At 43.0% G+C, this 19,171-nt stretch overlaps 1 protein-coding gene across 7 annotated transcripts in view; it reads right to left on the bottom strand.

Moving 5' to 3' along the window:
- cyld (cylindromatosis (turban tumor syndrome)) overlaps positions 1 to 18,942 on the bottom strand; it is a 47,432-nt gene extending 28,490 nt beyond the window's left edge. For 4 of the 7 annotated variants that reach the window (XM_084069815.1, XM_084069817.1, XM_084069819.1 and 1 more), the window contains exons 1-5: positions 18,309 to 18,942; positions 15,794 to 16,370; positions 12,470 to 12,790; positions 10,171 to 10,276; positions 1,886 to 1,987 (exon numbers count right to left, since the gene is read on the bottom strand). In XM_084069815.1, coding sequence (XP_083925941.1) covers positions 1,886 to 1,987; positions 10,171 to 10,276; positions 12,470 to 12,790; positions 15,794 to 16,285 — 1,021 coding nt within the window. In that variant the 5' untranslated portion in view covers positions 16,286 to 16,370; positions 18,309 to 18,942. The remainder of the gene's footprint in view (positions 1 to 1,885; positions 1,988 to 10,170; positions 10,277 to 12,469; positions 12,791 to 15,793; positions 16,371 to 18,308) is intronic. The other 3 variants (XM_084069818.1, XM_084069821.1, XM_084069816.1) reach the window with 2 other exon arrangements.
- Between the last annotated feature and the right edge of the window lie 229 nt (positions 18,943 to 19,171).

Here is a 19,171-nt window from a genome sequence, read left to right as displayed (position 1 = left end):
GTAGAATGGCTTTTATACAACGTTTACAGGCGTGATGTGTTGTAGAGTCACAACGTATTCTTCAAAGCAGTATTATTACATTCAGTGTTTCCCCTAGGATGAAGTTTTAGCAGTTGGTGGCGAATATTTATATCGAAATACCTTTGCACTCAAAATAAAGAGCGCGATCTGCTACGAAATAACAAGAAGAATGCATGAATAACGTGGTGGCGTCGCATCGCGGTGAGATCAAACTTTGAGCGTTGTAAAGATCTTTCAATGGATCTGGATGGGGCCCTGTACTCTCCTCAGGGCTGTCACGATTATGAATTTTTACTTGACGATTAATTGTCGCTCAAATAATTTCGATTTAATTGTGTAACATTATGATTACAAAATAGTATTTCTGTTCGTGCTTTTAGACTTCATAATCAAAAAGGTGCACAGGGCAGATATGACAAATAACGTACGAAATTGTTTAACTTTATACTTTTTATACTAAAAAACATGAATAGTGGAAATAGCAGATCTATTAACGATTAGGCAAATAATTATTGTGATTATCTCAAATAATTGAGATTAGGTGATTATGTAATAATTGTGACAGGCCTAACTCTCCTCACAACTTTGTGACTGGATATGAAGCGTACATACTGGTAGCGCAACATAATATAACTTTCATAAAGACATAAGATGGAGTCGTCTTCCATTGTTAAGAAACAAAAATATATAATTTACATAAACATCCACACCACTGCTGAATGCATATGGGGAAACACTGACATTATTTTCCTTTAGTTGGCGAAGAAAACCGCAAAAAGTACGGTTATTTGTGAATTATAGGAATTAACAGCACGTTTGGAGAGTGCGTTGACCAATCAGACTGCTGTAAACCTGTTGTATAATCATAGAATATTTTTTAAAAAAAAGTTTTCTTCATGCAAGAAACCAATCACAAGAGATTCACAGGTTACACATTGCAGTCACATCGAATTAACCCATTGTTCTGGAACAATCTGGAAGAAATTCTCCTCGTTACCAAAGTTCTCGGTTTGTTATTATTGCTCCATTACATTAAAATCAGGAATTTCACATTTTAAGGATGTTATTTTCAAAAGCAACGAATATACATTTCCCAACAATTTCACGTAATTCGATTTAAACGATAGTTGCACAGTCCTGCATTTTTTTTGCATTTTCAAGAAAGGCAGTCAAAAATGTGCACATACATCTATTGTAAAAAATGACTGCACAACCTAAATATTAGTCATTATTATTTCAGTGCTATTATCACACCACTGTCATTAGGGTTGGGATCCTTTTATTTAGGATTTTAACAATTTCCCCCTAAAGGGGGTTCCAAATGGTCTGTAACTCTGAGAGTGTACAAATAGAACCAAATGGACCCATACGGGTCCATTTGGTTCCACATACCAGCACATACCAGCTCTGACAGTGTGATTAAAAACCTGTTCCGGAAACGGTTCCAAAATGTGATGGAACCGATTCCGGTTCCTCAATGTTGGTCCCGTTTCCCCCAAAATTCCTCTGGTTCCAGATCCCAACCCTATAGTTGTCATGCACCCTGTTATCATGGTAGTGATGTCCTTAAGTTGTTATTCTGCAATGATGCTATAGGTTCTCCTTTTTCCTTGATTTAGAAAATTGATAAAAGATAACACTTTTTAACCCATTAAGACCGGAAAGCATCTGTCATTTGTAGAATCGGCCTCAGGTCTTAATGGGTTCAACTTTAGTGATAACAGATTTTTTTCAATAAAAAAACATATATTTCCACCTTTGCAGATTAACAAACAAAGTCTATTCCAAGTGAAATTCCCCTTTTCTGTGTCAGGTTCCCCTTCCCCAGCAGGCTGTGGTGGGTTTGTTAGATTTAGTGCTGTACCTTTGTTCTTTGGCTTGCTTTGGCCAGAGGACGACTTGTCACTGCTGGTGCCCCTGGAGGCAAAACTGTGCTTTTGCAGCCTTTGGTCCTGCATGGAATATTCTGAAGCACAGCCCAGAAATAATACACCCAACATTAGAGGAACATCCCTCCAGATCAGTGGTGGAAAAAATGTACTCAAATGTTTTTACTTCAGTAAAAAAAGTATCAATAATGGAATGCAAAACATACTCTGTTACAAGAAAAAGTCCAGTATTCAAAATTTACTTGAGTGAAAAGTACAAAAGTATTGGCATCAAAATGTACTTAATAGTACCAAAAGTAAAAGTAGTCATTATGCAGAATGTCCTATTTCACAAGTGTATAAACATATTTTTTAAATGGCAGATACAATCTCACAACGCATCGGCTATTTTCAAATAGCCGAAGTATATAGGGATAAAGTGGTTAATGCATGTTTTGTAATAATAATTACAGAGTAACTACAGTAGTAACTAAAGTTTTCAAATAATTGCAGTGGAGTAAAAAATACAATATTTTCCTCTGAGATGTAGTGGAGTAAAAGTAAAAGTACTGAAAATGTAAAAAACATTATCCAGTAAAGTAATAATTCCTCAAATTTGCACTTAAGTACAGTACTTAAGAACAGACATGTACTTAGTTACTTTCCACCACTGCCTCCAGATCAGCATACCTGTACATTTACCTACCATACACACTGTCTACAACATCTCTATTTCTGGGCAAGTTCGGCCAAAATAGGTGAGCGTTCGAAAATAAATTGCAGATCTACAGGCTCACAACACATCACACATTGCGACACGTTGTGAGCTAGTAGATCGGCTATTTTCGGTGAAGAGATCTAATGGGGGAGTAAACCTTGGTATATTTGTCTTGCACAAAAAGTCTTACTGTGTAGCCTGTAGGACTGTCCTCGACTTAGACATTCTTAGTCAAAACCAATAGTCACAGGAATTTGTCAACTAATCGATTAGTTGATTGAATACAAAGCAAATAATCGACTCACAAAGTCTTAGTCGACTGACCAAATGACAGCTTAGTACCAGTGTTGATTTTGACAGCAAATTTTGATTTAGTTTTATTCATAGTCTTTTGAAAAAAAATCCATTTAATTTTAGTCATATTTAGTCATCTGACATGTTTTAGTTTTTGCCTAGTTTTAGTCTAAAGTTTAAATCTACAGTTGATTTAGTCGACAAAAAATGTTTTTGGCGTACCTTGGTGGCGTCGTAATGGCTGATTTTACACTTGGTTGCATGCTGAAAATAGCCAATCTACAAGCTCACAACGCGTCGCAGCGCGACGCGTTGTGAGCGTGTAGATCTGCTATTTTCAGAGCGCAACACCCGAGCGCAACCAAACATAAAATGAATTGTCTTTTAGTTCTACTGCATCTCTTCTCCACTAGTCCCTCACTAACATTTTGGTCTAGTTTTTATTTGTTGACAAAATTGTCAATATATTTATCCTTAGTTTTTGTCATCGTAGCTTAGTTTTTATTTTGTTTTTATTTTGTTTTCGTCAGTGAAAAAAGGTAGTCGACGAACATTTTTCGTCATAGTTTTAGTCGACAAAATCAACACTGCGTAGTACTCAGTGGTCCTGTTGCCATTGCATTTTTGTTACTGTATGTGCCGTGCTGCATTGCATGCAAGGCTCTGTAATGTGTCAGCACTGAGAAACTCAAAACGTATGTCTCTGTTTGACACAATGACACAGATTAAATTCCTTTACATTTTTCTGTAGTAAAAAAAAATAGCTCTAAATCTAATCAGTCTCCGGCATTAAAAAGTTTTAGCAATGCATAAGAAACCCTCACTGTTGTCTCTGGCACAGCACTGATAAGCTTTGTTGTCCCCTTGAGTATGAAGAGAGAGAGCATCTTGCATATTGGATAGTTTAGTTGCCAGAAATGTGCTTGTTATACCAGAAGAGGGTGGTGTTGAGCGTGTTGTAAAAAACAAAGGGAGATGGATGGTCTAAAACAGTGGTCTTCAACAGGGGGTCCTCAGAGTTACTACAGGGGGACCGCCATATCTTTTTTGGCTTTTTCTGCCTTTTATTTGATAGAATATAGTAGACTGACAGGAAATGGGCGGGAGGGCGAGATGAGGAGTGACACGCAGCAAATGCCATCGGGAACGGGATTCGAACCTGCAACACGGTGCCCGGACAGCTACGCCAGCCATCCGGGCCGATGGGAACTTTTTTACATTAACCAATGGAACCATAGCATCTCTATTCTGAGGGAAACATTAGCCAAAAATAGCAGATCTACAAGCTCTTTGCAGATCGGCTATTTTTGGCAAAGAGGTTTGGTGTAGAGGGAAAAAACAGCAGACAGAGTGAAAGGTCAAGTTTACCAAGCAGTGACGGTTTAAATGAGTTAAATGTCTGGAAATACACATTAACATCAATCCAACACCGTCTGATGTGATCTATGAAATCAATGAAAAAGGTTTAATCTGCAATACAATTTTAAACAATACGTAGTAGGGAGTCCCTGCTTCATCTCTCTCTCAGCTAAGGGGTCCTTGGCCTGAAAAACGTTGAAGACCCCCATTGTCTAAAAACCAGTGGTTTGCACTCCAGTCCCAAAGGACCCAAAGAAGTGGAGGTTTTCATTCTAGCCATATAATGAGGGACTCATTCACACCTGGAACACTACAGGACGTGATGGACTTAGAAGACACACTTGAACCAATTCGTGTTTTTTGTCTTTTAGCGGTGCCAGCCGCTCTACACTTGACTATGTCCGTCCGTATGTCCGTTTGTCCGTTTGAGCCCGGATGTCCGTTTCTCCGTTTGAGCCCGGATGTCCGTTTGAGCACGGGCTTTAAACAGCTATAACTCCAGTTCGCAGCATGCCAGCAAGTCCAAATTTGGTATGTGGACTTAGACCACCAATAGGGACGAGCATTGACTGCTGAAGCCCCGCCCCGCCCTATTATAGCGCCACCAGGAGGCCACTGGCTTTAAACAACTATAACTCCAGTTTGCAGCATGCCACCAAGTCCAAATTTGGTATGTGGACTTAGACCACCAATAGGGACGAGCATTAATTGCTGAAGCAGGAGGCCACTCACCAAAGGCACCGCTTCCTTCACACAGGGTGCGATTTTTTTTTTAAGCTTACCCATGGAAATTCAGGCATATTGTTGCACTCTGCATCATCTCCACAGCATTAACCCATTAAAATCGGGAACGCATCTGTGTAACCACTTATACCATTATTTTATACTTTGGCTATTCAAAAATAGCAGATATACAAGCTCATAGTGCGGCACAGAGTGCCACGCTACGACGAGCTTGCAGATCTGCCATTTATTTATTTAAAATAGTGAAAATATGTGCAAATCTTTGAATATACAGTATGTTTTTTAAAGCAACATTTTAAACTCAAATCTTTGCTTCTGGGGATTCTACAAATGTCTTCTAAATTCTAAAAAAAAAAAATTATGTTGCTATAATATCAGTGGTTCTCAAACTTTTTCATGTCAAGGACCCCCAAAATGAATTTGTCCGCAGACCCCCCACCCCCCAACTCAAAATATTACTTTCCAGGAACCCCCAGAAGCAAGGATTTCAGTTACAAATGTTCGCTTTAAAACATATATATACTGTACATATATTCAAAGATTTGCACACATTTTTACGATTTTTCCAAAAATAGCAGATCTACAGTACAAGCTCATAGCGCTATTTTATCTATATCTGCTATTTTTGTTGAATAGCCAAAGATATCTTAAAATGACACAGATGCGTTCCCGGTCTTAATGGATTAATATAGAGCCGAGTATTGGGATGTCAGACTCAGGGGTACAAATGGTATCCAGTGCCTCCCTGGCCTCCCTGGCCGCTTGGCAAGCATCAAGGACTGCTAGTACTACAAACTAGCATCATGTCCAGGGGGGGGGGGTGTACTGTACTTCTACTGTACATCAAGCTACCTCATGCTACGGAAACAGGAGATAGGCTCCTGACCTATGGGCCACATGGCTCCTGAAAAACAGGGTTGACACAGTCATATATTCATTAGATATGGATAAACTGAATGAGGGTAAAAAATCTAAGAAAAGGTAGTGTAATAAAGCTCCTTTGAAGGCTCGCGGTCAGACCGGTCTGCAAACCCGGATGGTTTACCAGGCTAGGGGGGAAAAAGGAAAAAAAGGAGCAAACCTCAGCCCTGGGGAACCTCGATCAACTGAGTATATTTAGGGTTTATGTTGTTAACCATCCTGACTAAAAAACTTAATTCACCCGTCTATAATAATCTGTTAAATTAGTAATTGGTGATACCAATAAACATCAGAGGTGATTCACACCTATAGGCATGTGCCATGTCATCACCTCTTTCTTGTCTGTCTAGTAGAGAACAATAAAGAGGCAGATTCAAATTAAGCTTAACCACTCCAACTCTAGCGTCCCTATTCTGGGACAAAAAGTCAACAACAAGCCGATCTATAAATATTTATAGATCTATGAATCTAGATCGCCAAAGATATTTGGTGTAGAGGGAAACAAGGAGGCGGCTTAGTATACAGTAGAGCCCTGGGGGGGGCTCCGGCTAACTAAGTATCTAGAGAGCAGGGGTCTTCAATGTTGTTCAGCCCAAGGACCCCTTAGCCAAGAGAGAGATGATGCAGGGACCACCTCTTACATATTGTATAAAATTGTGTCACACATTAAACTTTTTCATAGATTTCATGGATAGCTTCATATTTGTTTGACAGCACTTCGGCCACTTAACCTTTTAAACCCTTAATACTCGGCAAACTTGACCATAGGCTCTGTACTGGCCTGGGTCCGCTCTTTTCCCCCTCCACACCAAACCTCTTTGCCGAAAAAAAGCCAATCTACAAGCTCACAACGCGTTGCAGATCTGCTATTTCCGCAAACGTTCCCACCAGAATAGGGATGCTAGGGTTCAAGTGGTTATGTGAAAAAAAGAAAAAAGTTCCTATCACACAAAGATGTGGCAGCCCCCCTGTAGTAATTCTGAGGACCCCCTGTTGAAGACTTGATCTAGGGTTTAAGCGGTTAAGAGTACAGTCACTGTGCCTATAAAGGGCCCTGACATAGGGACCTTTGCGTTGTCTCACGTCTCCAGTAAACGTTGCGCTGGAATACAATGCAAAGACTACAGCCAAAGATGGTTAATTTATGAAGATAGACCATCCCAGTTGGAGCCACTAGAGGCGAAATGGTACACACATCCTACAAATGGTATCCTAAGTGGGCGTCGTCTGACGGCAGATCTCACAAACGTCTAATGTTTACTGGCGCTAGATCCCGCGAGAGTGTGTTGCTGGGACAGAGAAAGGTCGATAATAAAGTAGATTTTCTCCTCGACTTGTCTCTGAAAAAAGCCATTTTAGTATGAAAAACTTAGGAAGATTGTGTGGCTTGTTGTGACGATTGGGTCCAAAATTGTGTTCAGTGACCATCCTCCTATAACTTGACAAACCTCTGTAGTGGTGTAGTGCGTGGTGTAGTGGTGAGGCCAAAATCTGTTCTGCCCGGTTCTCCTCAGTGGCTGGAGCAATTGATCTGAATTTGCACACAGCCTTTGACCATTACCATGTGCACCTAACAAAGAAGCGAAGCCCGTTTCCCGATTACACGAAATCTCAGCTGTTTATTAGCATTTTTGTGTTCGCTGGCTCCCGGGTTGCCAGATCATGTGCGCTTATCCCCCCACTGGTATGGTCTAGTGGGGCTAAATAATCCCCCACGTTCACTCTTCCATTGGAATGAATAGACCCCAAACTGCTTCCGGTCTCCTAAAAAGGCGGCCACCTACTTCACCCACGTACGGGAAGTAAAACTGGATATGGTATGTCGATCTTTTTTTTTGTCTTGGCTACAGCTGGTTCTGCGCCTGTGTGGAAGGAAATAACTCTCCACACCAGGAGGTGGCAGCAGTCTGTCTGTATCACGGCATATCTAGCAGAGACAATCTCCAAAACAAAGATGGCATGGACTGTTTCCCCAATACCAGAATGTAAAGAACGAACTTGCACCCTTGGGAAGAATGTTCTGGTCGGGTAAACCTGGGGAGAACTGTCACTACAACTGTTCATATTTATAGTACATTTTTCTTTCTTTTTTTCACTGAAAATAGCAGATCTACAAGCTAACAACTTGTTGCATTGTGATATTTTCACTACTTTTGTGCAACACAATCATACGACAAAGAATAAAAAATAGGGCATTCATTTTATACAGACAAAGATGAAATATGGAGATACTGTACAAGGTTTCTGCCCGACAGTGATGATATTCTCAAAATATTATGCGTGGATGGAGTTACTCCCTGTGCCATTCATTGGGAAGACAAAAACAAATTGAGCATGTCAATATTGCCTGTGTCTGTGTGTGTGCCCTCGTTTAATAGGTCGTTGGCTTGCTGTTCACTTCTTCTCATGCTCTGATTTGCTCAGGCTGACAACAGCCAAACAGAGAGCTCTCCCTCCCAGTCCCAGACTACATTTGTTTCGTGTGGCCAGACACTCAGAGATGTCCGTCTACTGATGATACGTCTGGGGAAATCTAAATTCAATGTGGGGGTCAGAACAATATTGAGAAACCAGTGTTAAAGTAACAAACCTGAAAACCAATCCTGATACTGGGATAGGGATGGGATGATAGGAAAATTACATGTCACGATTATTGTGGCAAAACTTATTGTGATTAACGATATTATCGCGATAATCAAAATATCCTTTAAAAACTTAAAATGCCACTTTTGTTAACCACTTGAACCCCCAGCATCCCTATTCTGGAGGGGGGGGCGTTCGCCAAAATTAGGCGATCTACAAGCTCAGAAAGCGTTGCAACGCATTGTGAGCTTGTAGGTCTGCTATTTTTGGCAAATTGATTTGTGTTGAGTGAAATAAGAGTGTACCAAATGAGCTCTTTTTTTTAGCAAGAAGGTTTAAGGGGTACTGAATTTGCAGCTCAACAAAAGCTAATTCAGACAATTTACCGATAAATTAAAGTCTCTGCACCATTATTGTGAGCGTTTATTCTTATCACGATAAACGATAACGATTATCGTCCGATCACTAGTCCCAAATATGCAAAAAAGTGACAGTGTTTGCATTGTTGTCGTTTTTTTTATTTCCGAATTGTTTCGAACCAGTTTTATCCCACGCATTGAATTTAGACGTCACTAGACACAACAGTAGGCGGAGATCTCTGATCCGCCTGGCTACGTGAGTCTATGATAACATCAGCTGCCAATTCAACACGCTCGGGTGAATGGGCCTCGCTAATGGCCTACTAGCGCCTACGGTAAACTACAAGCGCCTGTCGGACAGATGGCAACAGACACTCAACAACAGCCCGCCTGACGTTAGCTTGGTGTGTCAGGGCCATAAAGACAGCCTCCCATTCACACTATCAATGGACGGTGGCACTATAACATGTAAGTTCAGAAGACCTCAGCACAGTGTGTGTTTCAGCCAGCGTGTTTTGATGAAGGTTTGCGTGGAAACGTCTTGGCTGGTCAGTAATTGAGATCGAGTCTTTGTTTTACAAAGTCATTTCCAAGTTTTCCCATGATTGTCTTGCAAGTCGCATTATAGTCGTTTTTCAGTTAAATGTTTTAATTGTAGGTCAGAGACAACTTATGAGAATTTCTTTACACATCCCTAACAAGCAAGACAGAAGCAAGGCAACCAAGAGTATCCCTGTAGACGTTCAGATTCACAAATAAACATTGAGCTGTCCAATAATGCAGGAATAGCAACTTGCAAAATAACAATAATTATAATAATTATTTCTGTTTCGAGTTAGACTCGCCCCTTTACAGTAAGTATATTTGCACTATGATTAAGTACACTTCATGAGGCCTGCCATGGACTGTACCATGCGTTTGGGCTTCAACGTGTAGAGAGATTTTAGTAGGCAGTAGATTAGTAAAATAAACAAATCTCATTTTGCTTGAAGTTAGGGCTTCGTCAGGAGAGGAGGACAGGCGGAACACAAACAAATCAACAAGCTGACGTGGAGAACAAAGAGCCTGAGTATCTCACTTGACTTTCAAAAACAAGTGAGCCATCGACACAAAAGGCCCCCTGTTCCCGCTTGCAAGCCAAACACAAACCCGGGAGCGCTCAGACTCAGCTCAGCCGCTGCTGCAAACGAGAAAACACTGGAGCGCTGTTGATTCCTAACGCTTAGAAATACACACAGATTTAAGCGATCAATGTTGTTGTAAACGTTGACGCGGGAATTAAACACTACAGCTACAAACTCACCTGGCATAACGTCACAGATGGGGACGAGGCGAGTATGCTCCAAGCTGGCAAAGTTACACAGCAGTTTCCCGTCGAACACGCCGTCCCAGTCCCCGATCGGATTGTCCTGGAAGAGTTGGAGAAAGAGACGTAGTGTGACCCTTGCAGGCGTTCCTCATCTCGCTAGTCCCCCCCCCAACCCCCCCCCCAAAAAAAAGAAAATGTATATCAGTCTGATCAAGATGGCTCTGCACAAGTGTCAGCCTGCCATGGCAGCACCATTACTCAGTTTCTCCCCCAGGCTTAATAAAAGTATATTAGCTAATGCCCTACCAGTAAAAAATGATGCCGTCTCTCTCTATCTACCCATCTATTCAAACATGGTACTTTGGCTATATTCCTGTAGCACTGCCAAAACATCACAGCTCCTCTTATCCACTCTACGGAAGCAATGGAACCTCATGCCACCCAAAATGCACCTCTCCCCCCTGCAAACGCAGCTACCACAGTTTACCCCTCCCCTGGTTTGAGGCTCCTTTTCGCCACCGGGACCACGCTCTCGGTCGTGTGTTTACGAGGCCGGTGCTGTGCTGCTGTTGTAGTAGTAGCTATCTAGCAAAAAGGCAGGGCGAGGCTGGGGAGCTGGGGAGTGAAGCAGAGCAGTGGGCTCTCCTCCTAGGCTGCCCGCTGGCCCCATGCCACGTTGTTGGGTCATACAGTGCTCAAGTCTTTACCTCACTCCCCGCGTGACTGCCTAGCCTCCGTGTGGGAGGGAGGCTCAGATGCTGCGAGTGGGCAGAAGCTGCTGCTGCTACGGCTGCTGCTTTCTGCTGCTAACGGCCAGCAGTCAAATGTCTCACTTATGTATATGAATCTTTTTGCTATGACTAGGCATCTTAAAACTCCAGCCTGGCAAAACCAAGCAAGCGTAAATGGCAGCTGCTCGTGCCTGCAAAGCACACGGTGAGTCTAACCTTTGCACCGGTGTACCAACTTCTCTGCACCGGTAATAAAACACTTTGATCTAAGCATGTTCGTGGATAAGCTTGAAACTACAATGATTAATCCAATCGAACAAAACAGATTCACTCAGCTTTGATAAAGTGATGATCCCGCTTTCCATTAGTTTGTGCAGAAACAAAAATGCCTTGAATACCAGTATGTGCTTTCTTCACCGGGGCTGGACAATAACCTGTAATCTGATATAGAAATATTCTATATTGAGCGTTTAATAATATCAGGGGCTTGGGAGTTCACAAATGCTAAGGCTCTGGCTACAGTACATCTATTCTGTAACCGTTTCTTGTGCTAACAAGATACTAGAGATGAGCTTACAGTAGTTAACTTTAACATCAATTTACATCAATTATATATTACAGTACGCAACTAGGAGACACTTAGGAAAGGGAAATGGCTAAGGGCAAGCATTCAAATGCTAGTTTTATCGTTCTATGATGAATAGTTTAGAAGTGATGTATGATCTTGTATTGATCAATTACTGAACTTCTTGACCTTCACCTTTGAATACCAAAGCTTATAACATTTTGACTTAGAGATAATATATAGCCTGTATAGTATTAATTGTGCCTTGTTACTGCTCGCCCAGACACCCAGTTTTGTCCCCTTTATTGTCTTGTTTTGTATTCCTACATTGTTTGCCTTCACTGTGGTCTAAGATAAACGCTCTACATGTACAGTACAGGACATATGTACAGGACATTTCTGCCGGGATTCTGCATGGCAGAATTGACAATAAGGTTAGGTTTCATGGCCTTGTGTTGCGATTTGACGGTGATACATTGAGCTATTGCAGAAAGAGTGACATACAGACAACCTCATTACAATAGTTTTGCAATTGCTCCGTGGCTCAACCAATACTACTTGACTGCAGTGAGTGTGTTATAGAACATTGACTTGATCTCATACAAGTTTACTGCAACTACCCTGCTTCCTTTGAAGCCGCCTTTAACCTATTAAGACCTGAGGCCGGTTCTACAAATGCCTGCTAAAATCAGTACACTCGCACACTTTCAAGATATTTCAAACGTTCTAAAATAGAGATGTACAAACTGTGCAAACTAGTCAACGCAAACATCTAAAATGAATACGTTCCCGGTCTTAACAGGTTAAAACTGAAACGAAAGAACTGCATCAAAAACCTTACAGCATTGACTTGGACTTCAGCAATGTGGTCAAAACTAACGAGTTCAATTAGAGGTCACTCCACCATCTCTACAACTTTCCCATTCTCTCTCTCTCTCTCCGACACATTTTCTGTGTCATCACCCATCTCTTCCCTTCCCTCTAATCCCTCTCTCACCATGTCAACGCCTACGTAGTACCCCAGGCTCTCGTTGCCAGGCAGCAGGTCACAGAAGATGATGGTGCCCCTCTCCGGGCCCTCGCGGGTCTGCACCAGCACCCGGGAGTTGATCTCCAGCCGCGGGAAGTCCTGCAGCAGCTCCTCCTCCACCAGATTGACGTGGTCCACCTCCAGCTCTCCCAGCTCCTCCTCGTCCTCCTCGTCCTCCCACAGCTCCAGCTTGTCCAGGGCCACGAACACGCCGCATTCGTCCTCGCAGCGGAAGAGCTGGCGGCCCTGGTAGGAGCCCTCCGTGAAGCCCTGGCCCCGGCCCTCCTCCTGGAGGAGGGGGGTGGTGATGGAGTGATAACAATGTGAGGGTGAAATGATATAGAGAAAGAGAGATGAGGAGAGATATAAAAAAAAAAGAAGATGGCACAAAGGGATAAGACAGGGGAGAAAGCAAGACAGTGAGATTGTGAAAGAGACGGCAAGTGAAAGAGACGTGCATGTTACAATCATTAACACTGAAACCTGCCATATTACTGTCATTAACAGTAATGCTGCGTTCACACGGGCAGATACAAAGATACATGCTACCATTCATTTTCAATGGAAGCCAGCGACATGAAGATACAAAGCAACATCCGACGTTTGTAGCTGCTACAAAAGATACAAAGATACAAATTGAAGTTGAGCTGGGTTCAACTTACAGATACAAAGATCCAAACTACTACTGTAGCTCCGATGACGGATATATGTAATATAAATAGGTAAGACAGGATTAATCAGGAACAGTACTGGCGGAGACCTGTGCTCCGAGGAGCACATTTTCTAGATATATATTTTTTTATCTCGACTCTCTTGCTCTTACTGCTGCTGCTACTACGACACACTTGATCCAATAGCACTGTCAGCGTGACGATCAATAAATGTTTATCTTGGGTTTATCTTACCTTATCTATCTCAAAGAGCTTTACAGTGCGTCACATTCTCTCACACACATTCTCTCACACACACTCAAGCGCACGCCGCACACACACACACACGCGCGCACGCAAGCACGCACGCACGCAAGGCTGCTCATCAGGGTTCAGTGTCTCAGTCAAGGACAGTCAAGGACACTTGACATGAAGCCAGGAATCGAACCAGAAACCTTCCGGTTCCTAGACGGCTGCTCTACTGTACCTACTGAGCTGCCCACAGGTCTGGTCTACGAGTACAAGGGCTTGATTCATGCAGTTGGCATCACACAGCCTGCTGCATGTGTAGCTGTACCTGACCCTACGGGACAGCCACAACGTGGAAAATGACCATTGAAGGGATGTTCACACAGACACACGACCTAGACTACTGTGCTTTGCTTTATATAATAGTTGTTAGGCGTTTAGCTTCTGCTCTTATCCACAGCAACTTAAAGTGCAATCAGCGGGCGCCACTGGCCTAATGGTTAAGGCGCATACCACGTATAAGCTCTAATGCCTCTAGCCTGACAGCGAGTCGCAGGTTCGATTCCCAAGCCAGACGACCTTTGCTGCGTGTCACTCCCTGTCTCTCTCTTGCTCGACTGTATACTATCAATAAAGGCAGAAAAGCCCCAATAATATCTTTAAAAAGTGAATAAAAATCAGCGACTAGCAGTAATATTTCATTTTGTATAGATCCAATCCTACCATGAAGGGAAAAGTGCCAGGCCAGGAAACGATAGCAAAAGTCTACAACTTTACCCACATATAATCCAAGAATCTGACTATGCAAATAGGAAGTGCTGCCATAATGCACTCACGCCCAACGTCTGCGGGACAGGCTAGGGCTGGGCAATAAATCGATAATATATCGATATTGTGATATGAGACTAGATATGGTCTGGGATTTTGGATTATTGTAATATTGTGATATGACATAAGGGTTGTCTTTTCCTGGTGTTAATCACTTAAGCCTTAATTTATACTTTGATAGTCTGCGAAAGTCTGTGGTTGTTAAAAAAAGAAAATTGAATTTTTAATTTTTAATGCATTTACAATTCCATTATAAGACATTTATAACGCATAACAACTTATAACAAGGTTTATGAAGTGCTGGTCATAATGCATTATAAACTCAGTGGAACAGCAACATTATAACTAACCACATTCTATCACCCACACCAGACATTTAAATATGAAAAATGACAAAAGTAGTGCCAGGGCATATCTCAATTATCACAATCAGCAGTTGGACTAGAAGAATGTGCCGCTAAGCCCATTATACTGAGCAAGAGAGTTGAGTTGCATGTGTCCAAGCAGCAGCCCACTCATGGAGCCTACAGCCTCCACTCGCTGAGAGAAACCAAACATTGTGCTACAATAAGCAACGCTTTGTGCATGTCAGAGCTTTAGCCATGTCCCTGGCAGCATTATGTAGCATCATGAGAGACTCGGATGATGACATTTTGCACTGTGACGAAGACAGCTGGGTGGCATGATACAAATTAATATCCACCCCACAAGAGGGATTCTTCTTAGATTGTATTTAATAGTGGCCTAGTTATGGCTGCATTTATGGTTCAACTGAAGGTTACAGTGGAAAAAAATATTTTCTTTGCAATTAAAAAAAAAAGTATTCTAATCAGGCTTGAAGAAATTATACTGCCTATTCAAAATCTAAGAGGGTAATTTTCTTTCTGCAGAGAGCACCATGCTGAACACACTCAGAGCAAAATGTGAAGGAGAAATTGTCAGAAACTAAAATCTCACAACAGTAAAATGTTATATGGACAAGTCCTAATTTGCGATTTAAGAAACAGTGTCAAAAGGAGCCCCCCCACCCACACTAGGACGGTTTCCTAAACAATTAACACAATTATGTAAAATGATGATGTTTTAGTAACATTGTTCCTGCTGTTCTGCATACAGCCGACCAGGTGAAGAAATCACAGATTGAGGCTTAGCTTTTATGAAATATACCAGACCATTAGGGTTATGGAAGATGCTTCTGAACATATTGCTAGTTTGACCACTTGAAATGCTCTAATCTTGAACATAGCCAATCTAGTGATGTACAAAAACGAATTTCACCCACCTTTTTACCTTGTAAACCTGTGATGTGACAATAAAACTGATTCTGATTCTGATTCTGAATCTACAAGCTCTCAATGCGTCGCAGCGCGACACATTGAGAGCTTGTAGATCGGCTATTTTCGCTGCACAACATGCTTCCATAGAGGACAATGCTGGCTTCTATGGGATCCAAATGACCGAAATCAGTGGCGGCGACTGAGAATTTTCATCCATGCGTCTCTGAAAGTAGGACATAAACAAACAACAACACGGGTACTTAGTGACAAAGAGAGAGGGTTCTCACCAGCAGCTCCACCCCGAACCAGATCCCAGAGAGAGCCCTGTCGGGCAGCAGCGAGCCCTTGAAGCGAACGACGCCGGGCAGCGGCTCGTCCCCAGACCGCAGCTGGACGCGCACCTTGGAGCCGCAGTCGATGTCGCGCGCCCGCTCCAGCCGGGACTTGTTGCGCAGCAGGCCGTAGCGCTCCTCACAGTTGGTGATGGGGAAGAGCAGCTCGGCCAGCTTCTCGTCCAGCTCCAGGACGTCGCGCTCGTCCAGGCTGAGCACCACGTTGGTCTGGTCCAGGATGCGGAGGCTCCGCTTGCCCTTGCTGGGCGGCAGCGTGCGGCCCAGGTTGTTGCGCTCCTGGCAGGCTTGGCCCAGGCTGCCACGGGGGATCCTCAGGGTCTTCTGGGGAGGCTTCTCCACCGCGCACTCCTTCACCACCATGTAGAAGCGCCAGTCCTCCCGGAAGCCCCCGCTGGGCTTCTCCTGGCTCCACAGCGACGAGCTCATGGCTGCATGCTCCACGTTAGGGATGGGTGGGCGGGCGGGCGGGCAGGGGGGGGTTCACGTCGCCAAGGCAATCTTGACCTGTGGTCTTGGAGAAAACACATTACTTGAATAGGTGCTGTCACCATTACAAAATGTTAGGTTTTAGATTAGACTGTCATACAAAGAATTGCAATCAGGCCATTATGTATTAACAATTATGTAATAGTTGTGACAGGGCCAGGCCTATTACTGAATGGACTTTTCCTAAACTACTTTATTCTCTTTACATCACAAAGGCCAAAGAAATAGCTCCCTGACAACTAGTACTTTGTTGTAAAATGTGAAGGTGTTTCATGTATTTAGTATTTTCCTTTTTCTTTGCATGTCAGTAAAACACATGATTAATCATTAAAGTCCACATCATGGGCACTGTTGCTTTTATTAAATAATTCAAAAGACTAACTATTCCCCTTGAATCATTTGGCAGTCAAGCCAGCGAAACAAAGAAATACCAAATATACTCAACAGTGTAATGGATATATCTATCAGCTCGTTATGTGCAATTTCGAAAGAGGTGATACGCAGGACCGTTGAGTGATTTCCAATGAGCGCTTCCAAATTCGAACACTTAGATTTAGGAATTTATTGACAGGAAGTAGCTCATCATAACATGTCTATGGTGGGTTTTTATGAAACAAAAACTTGAGATGCAAGGAGGATAATCTAAGCTTTCCTTACAGGTGCAATCTTGGTGAGTTTAACGTTGTTTAATACAATCAGATAGGACTTTTCTGTTTGGATGAATGGGCTGTCAAGTGTTGGCATTGCAACTCTAGATGCCAGATGGCATCTAAGAGTTGCTAGCGGCTAGGATTTCTCTGGGATTTCGTTTAGAATACTGTACACTATCCCCCCCAATGCCCCCATACCGATGCACTGTGACTTTGCTGATCCCTGAGCTCTGATTACAGATCTTACTGTACTTAAGATAGTTTACTGTACAGTACAGTCTTATTGTTTCATTGAGATAAGGCTTAGATACCACTCAGATCAATAATGCTCTCATCTTATTGGGCAGTCAACACGTCATGTGTGATACCTCATCTCAAGAGACCTATACAAATATCTACCGTCTGTCTGCTTTGCATGTTGTTCACACACAGTATATAGTCTGTGGCCAGCTGGGTCCCTTCCTTCCGACAAATGATTCATACAACAGGCATCTGGATTTCCCCTGGGCTCTGGGTGTGATATTATGACAGTATAGGGTCAGATAGATAGATAACGTCATTAACGTGATCATCAGACATAAGGTCGCATAAAGTACTAGTCTAAGTACAGAGCCTGGAGATGACAGGTGCCTGTCATCTTCTGTCTATCTGTCATACGTCAAGTATGACAGCTGCAGCCAGTTGATGCATAAGAAGTCATGTTATCGTTTTTTATTTTATTGACAGGCAATCTGGCATACAACGATTATTCATGCATTAGCTAACGCTGTAGTAGGTTGATGAAGCGAATATTTCAGACTAGACTACACACAATGATAACAGGGGTTGCCCTCGTCCTGCAGCATAAAAAAAAGATTAGTATCCCATGTGTGTGTGTGCGTGCGTGCATGAGTGTGTGTCTTCCCTTTCCCAGTCAAAGTGGTAATAAATCAGGGCCCTGGCTGCAAGAGGAGGAGGAAGTAGCTAGAATCCTGTCTGTGTGTGTGTGTGTGTGTGTGTGTGTGTGTGTGTGTGTGTGTGTGTGTGTGTGTGTGTGTGTGTGTGTGTGTGTGTGTGTGTGTTCCCTTTCCCAGTCAAGGTGGTAATAATAATAATAATCCAGGGCCCTGGCTGCAAGAGGAGGAGGACGTATAGCTAGCAAATAGAAGGCAATAGCAAATCTCGGGTAAAACAAGACACTCACACACACACACACACACACACACACACACACACACACACACACACACACACACACACACACGTGTCAGAAGACAGTGAAGGTATGTTGTGGCAATGAATGACAGTCAACTACAACTGCAGGCATCTCTTACCTTGTTGTTGTAGCCTTCAGTGGAAGAAGTCAGGGGTTCAGGGCGGCTGTCATCATGTCAACTGTCTTGTTGAGAGAGAGAGAAGAGAGGGGAGATTCCACTGGCTGATGCAGAGCAGCTAACTAGCTAACTAGCTACTAGAGAAAAGAGGGGAGATTCCACTGGCTGATGCAGAGCAGCTAACTAGCTAACTATCTACTAGAGAAGAGAGGGGAGATTCCACTGGCTGATGCAGAGCAGCTAACCAGCTAACTAGCTACTAGAGAGGGGAGATTCCACTGGCTGATGCAGAGCAGCTAACTAGCTACTTGCTACTAGCCCAGCTAGCTGTGTGATGAACAGAGCAGCTAACTAACTAGAGAGGGGAGATTCCACTGGCTGATGCAGAGCAGCTAACCAGCTAACCAGCTAACTAGCTACCATAGCCCAGCTAGCTGTTGATGTTGTTGACAGGGTGCTCTGCTACCGGCCTCCCTCCACAATAATAAAGTACCGTCAGCATTTAATGTATTAGCCTCTGTTCCCAAATAGAGGAGGGAAAAAAAGGTGCTAAACCGCAGCTCTTACTGTAAGGTATGAAATAGATTATTTACACAAGATGACACACAACTCAACTATCATGGAGCTGCTGTCTGTGACGTATTGGTGCTCGCTCGCTCGCGCAGCCATTAATTGGCCAAAGCCGTCCGTGCCCGGGCGCTGATTGGTTGTGATGTGTGTCTGTCATCGAGTCGCGCCCTATTATGGGGCTTTCCCCGCTGACGCGTCACTCAGAGCGGACAGGATAGGTTGAAGTGTGGCTACAGAGATGCTTAGCCATGGATCACACGACGGTCGTCTGTCATGGATGAGCTTCAACCTAG

This window comes from Gymnoscopelus microlampas (genome assembly GCF_963454915.1).
Source record: "Gymnoscopelus microlampas genome assembly, chromosome: 1".
NCBI classification, from domain to species: domain Eukaryota; kingdom Metazoa; phylum Chordata; class Actinopteri; order Myctophiformes; family Myctophidae; genus Gymnoscopelus; species Gymnoscopelus microlampas.
This window is presented reverse-complemented; position numbering and strand designations above follow the sequence as displayed.